Source organism: Pseudomyrmex gracilis, unplaced genomic scaffold (genome assembly GCF_002006095.1).
Source record: "Pseudomyrmex gracilis isolate BER0280 unplaced genomic scaffold, ASM200609v1 scaffold_4352, whole genome shotgun sequence".
Classification (NCBI taxonomy): Eukaryota; Metazoa; Arthropoda; class Insecta; order Hymenoptera; family Formicidae; genus Pseudomyrmex; species Pseudomyrmex gracilis.
In genome coordinates this window covers 1-1953 of record NW_018024936.1, presented here as the reverse complement: position 1 = coordinate 1953, position 1953 = coordinate 1, and the positions used below count along the sequence as shown (strand labels likewise).

Here is a 1953-nt window from a genome sequence, read left to right as displayed (position 1 = left end):
TGTCTATCAGGCATTTGGTGCAAACAATTTCGAGCCTGAGTTATAATTACATATGCATTCAGATGGAAAACAAAAATCACTTTTTTCACAAATTGTAGATGTAGATTAATGGCAGAATTAAAAAGTTAGGTGAATATATATATATATATATTATAAACTCAAATCAAAATAGAGTTCCCAATATAGCTCCTACATTCTATCAAAGTAGAAGTGATGGCGCACAAAATAGTAGTAAAAAAAACAATGAAATATGTGTTCTCAATGTTTCTCTCTATGATTGTATTGATCAATTTTTAAGTAATATTTATCGTAATTTAATTTATCATATCAAATATTTATTATATCAATTTTTGTTTACCTGAGGTTTATCGTACACTAGTGCATTAAACGTCGAAGAATAACAAGCTCCTATAAATACTCCAGTGTTTGTTCCATGTAACTCTGCAGGATTAACTCCAGCATCAATAATTGCTTCGTAAGTGTGTTCCAGTAACATTCTAGTCATAGGATCTAATACTTGAGCTTCAAAACTAGAAATGTCGAAGTATTGTGCGTCAAACTTCTCTAAGTTATTGATCTTGCCGAGTCTAGAGGGCATGTCAAACTCAACTGCCAAAATTCAAATAGTTTCTATCAATATATTTACTTCGCGCTAAATTTCGGGTCAAATATCTCATAGATAGCTTTTCATACAATATACTGTGAAAACTCGCAACGCTTTTTTAGCTCAGAAATTTTTGTACTTGTATAACTGCGATTAATCTATTAGCTCTATGTGATGTTTTGTTTTCGGTTTTCGATTTCTAATGCAGCTATATATCGCATTTTAGGATTGTTTTAAGTTTTCAACAAAGTTTATATTTAAGATTCTTTTATTGGCTTACAATAAACGTACGAGGCTTTCAATAATTCATTTTAGCAAGAGTAGACGCCGCTATCAATCAGCTATTCGATAAGAACGTGAAATGTGTAAAGTTTACGTTTTATGCTAATGAATAGAAATGTGAAGGAATTAACCAATGCAGTAATTAACCAATCACTCAGTTCTTCTCTTTTACACACACACACACCCACACTCAACAAAAAGTATCTTACCAGTATTCCATCTTCGATTATCGTTTGATGCAAGATCGATTTCATTAAAAAGATTATCCTGAAGTTGTTTCATATTATCAGAATTAGGAAATCGTCCAGCAATACCAGAGATAACAATTTCTTTGTTTGTATTACACAAAGTAGATTGTTTGGTGCAGTCCATATTTGCTTTTTTTGTTGTTAACATTAATGTATATATCAAATATAGGTCCTTAAATGAACATTTAAAGAAGACTATTAATTTTCAGTTTTTAGTTTTTAAAAATAACTTTTATAAATGATGTGTAAAACCGCTTGTATCAAATTGTTCAAACATAGACACTTCTCGAAATATATAGACGGTAATAAGAGTCATATGCTGCATGTTATTGCAGAAATATGCGTGTATCTGTATATATATATATATGTATATATATTATGTCACAGGCTTCACTGTCATTTTAAAACTAAAAAAAACTTAAAATATAAAGTGTGTGATACTCTAAGGAACAAAATATAAAGTGCGATACTCTAAAAACTTACCTTTTCAAAAAAAGGTAAAAACAGGCGCAACAAATACACGCACAACACGTATTGTATAAATTAAATTATTTTTTTATTTATACTCCAAAAACTTCTTTCTCTATAAAACCTGTTTTACAACAATTATATACTACAAAACATTCTTTCTCTAAAAACCCGTTTTACAAAAAAAGTGATATCACAAAGTAGCACCAATTAAATTTTGTACGTTTGTACTTTTGTACATTATTATCCTAATCTAAGTATACATAACTATTTTGTTAACTTTTCGTTACGGAAAAAATTTTGAAAGAAAGAATTGTCTGGGCCTATTAAATTAACAAAAGAATTTGTAGT

The 1953-nt window shown here is 29.1% G+C and overlaps 1 protein-coding gene across 1 annotated transcript; it reads right to left on the bottom strand.

Annotated features, from left to right (window-relative positions):
- Positions 1-358: 358 nt before the first annotated feature.
- Positions 359-1545, bottom strand: LOC109863355 (fatty acid synthase-like; the record flags this gene model as incomplete). Its single annotated transcript, XM_020443606.1, has 2 exons — positions 1096-1545; positions 359-609 (listed from the first exon to the last, which is right to left on the bottom strand). Coding segments are annotated over exons 1-2 (438 nt in total), but the record flags the coding sequence as incomplete, so codon positions are not given.
- Positions 1546-1953: the final 408 nt, after the last annotated feature.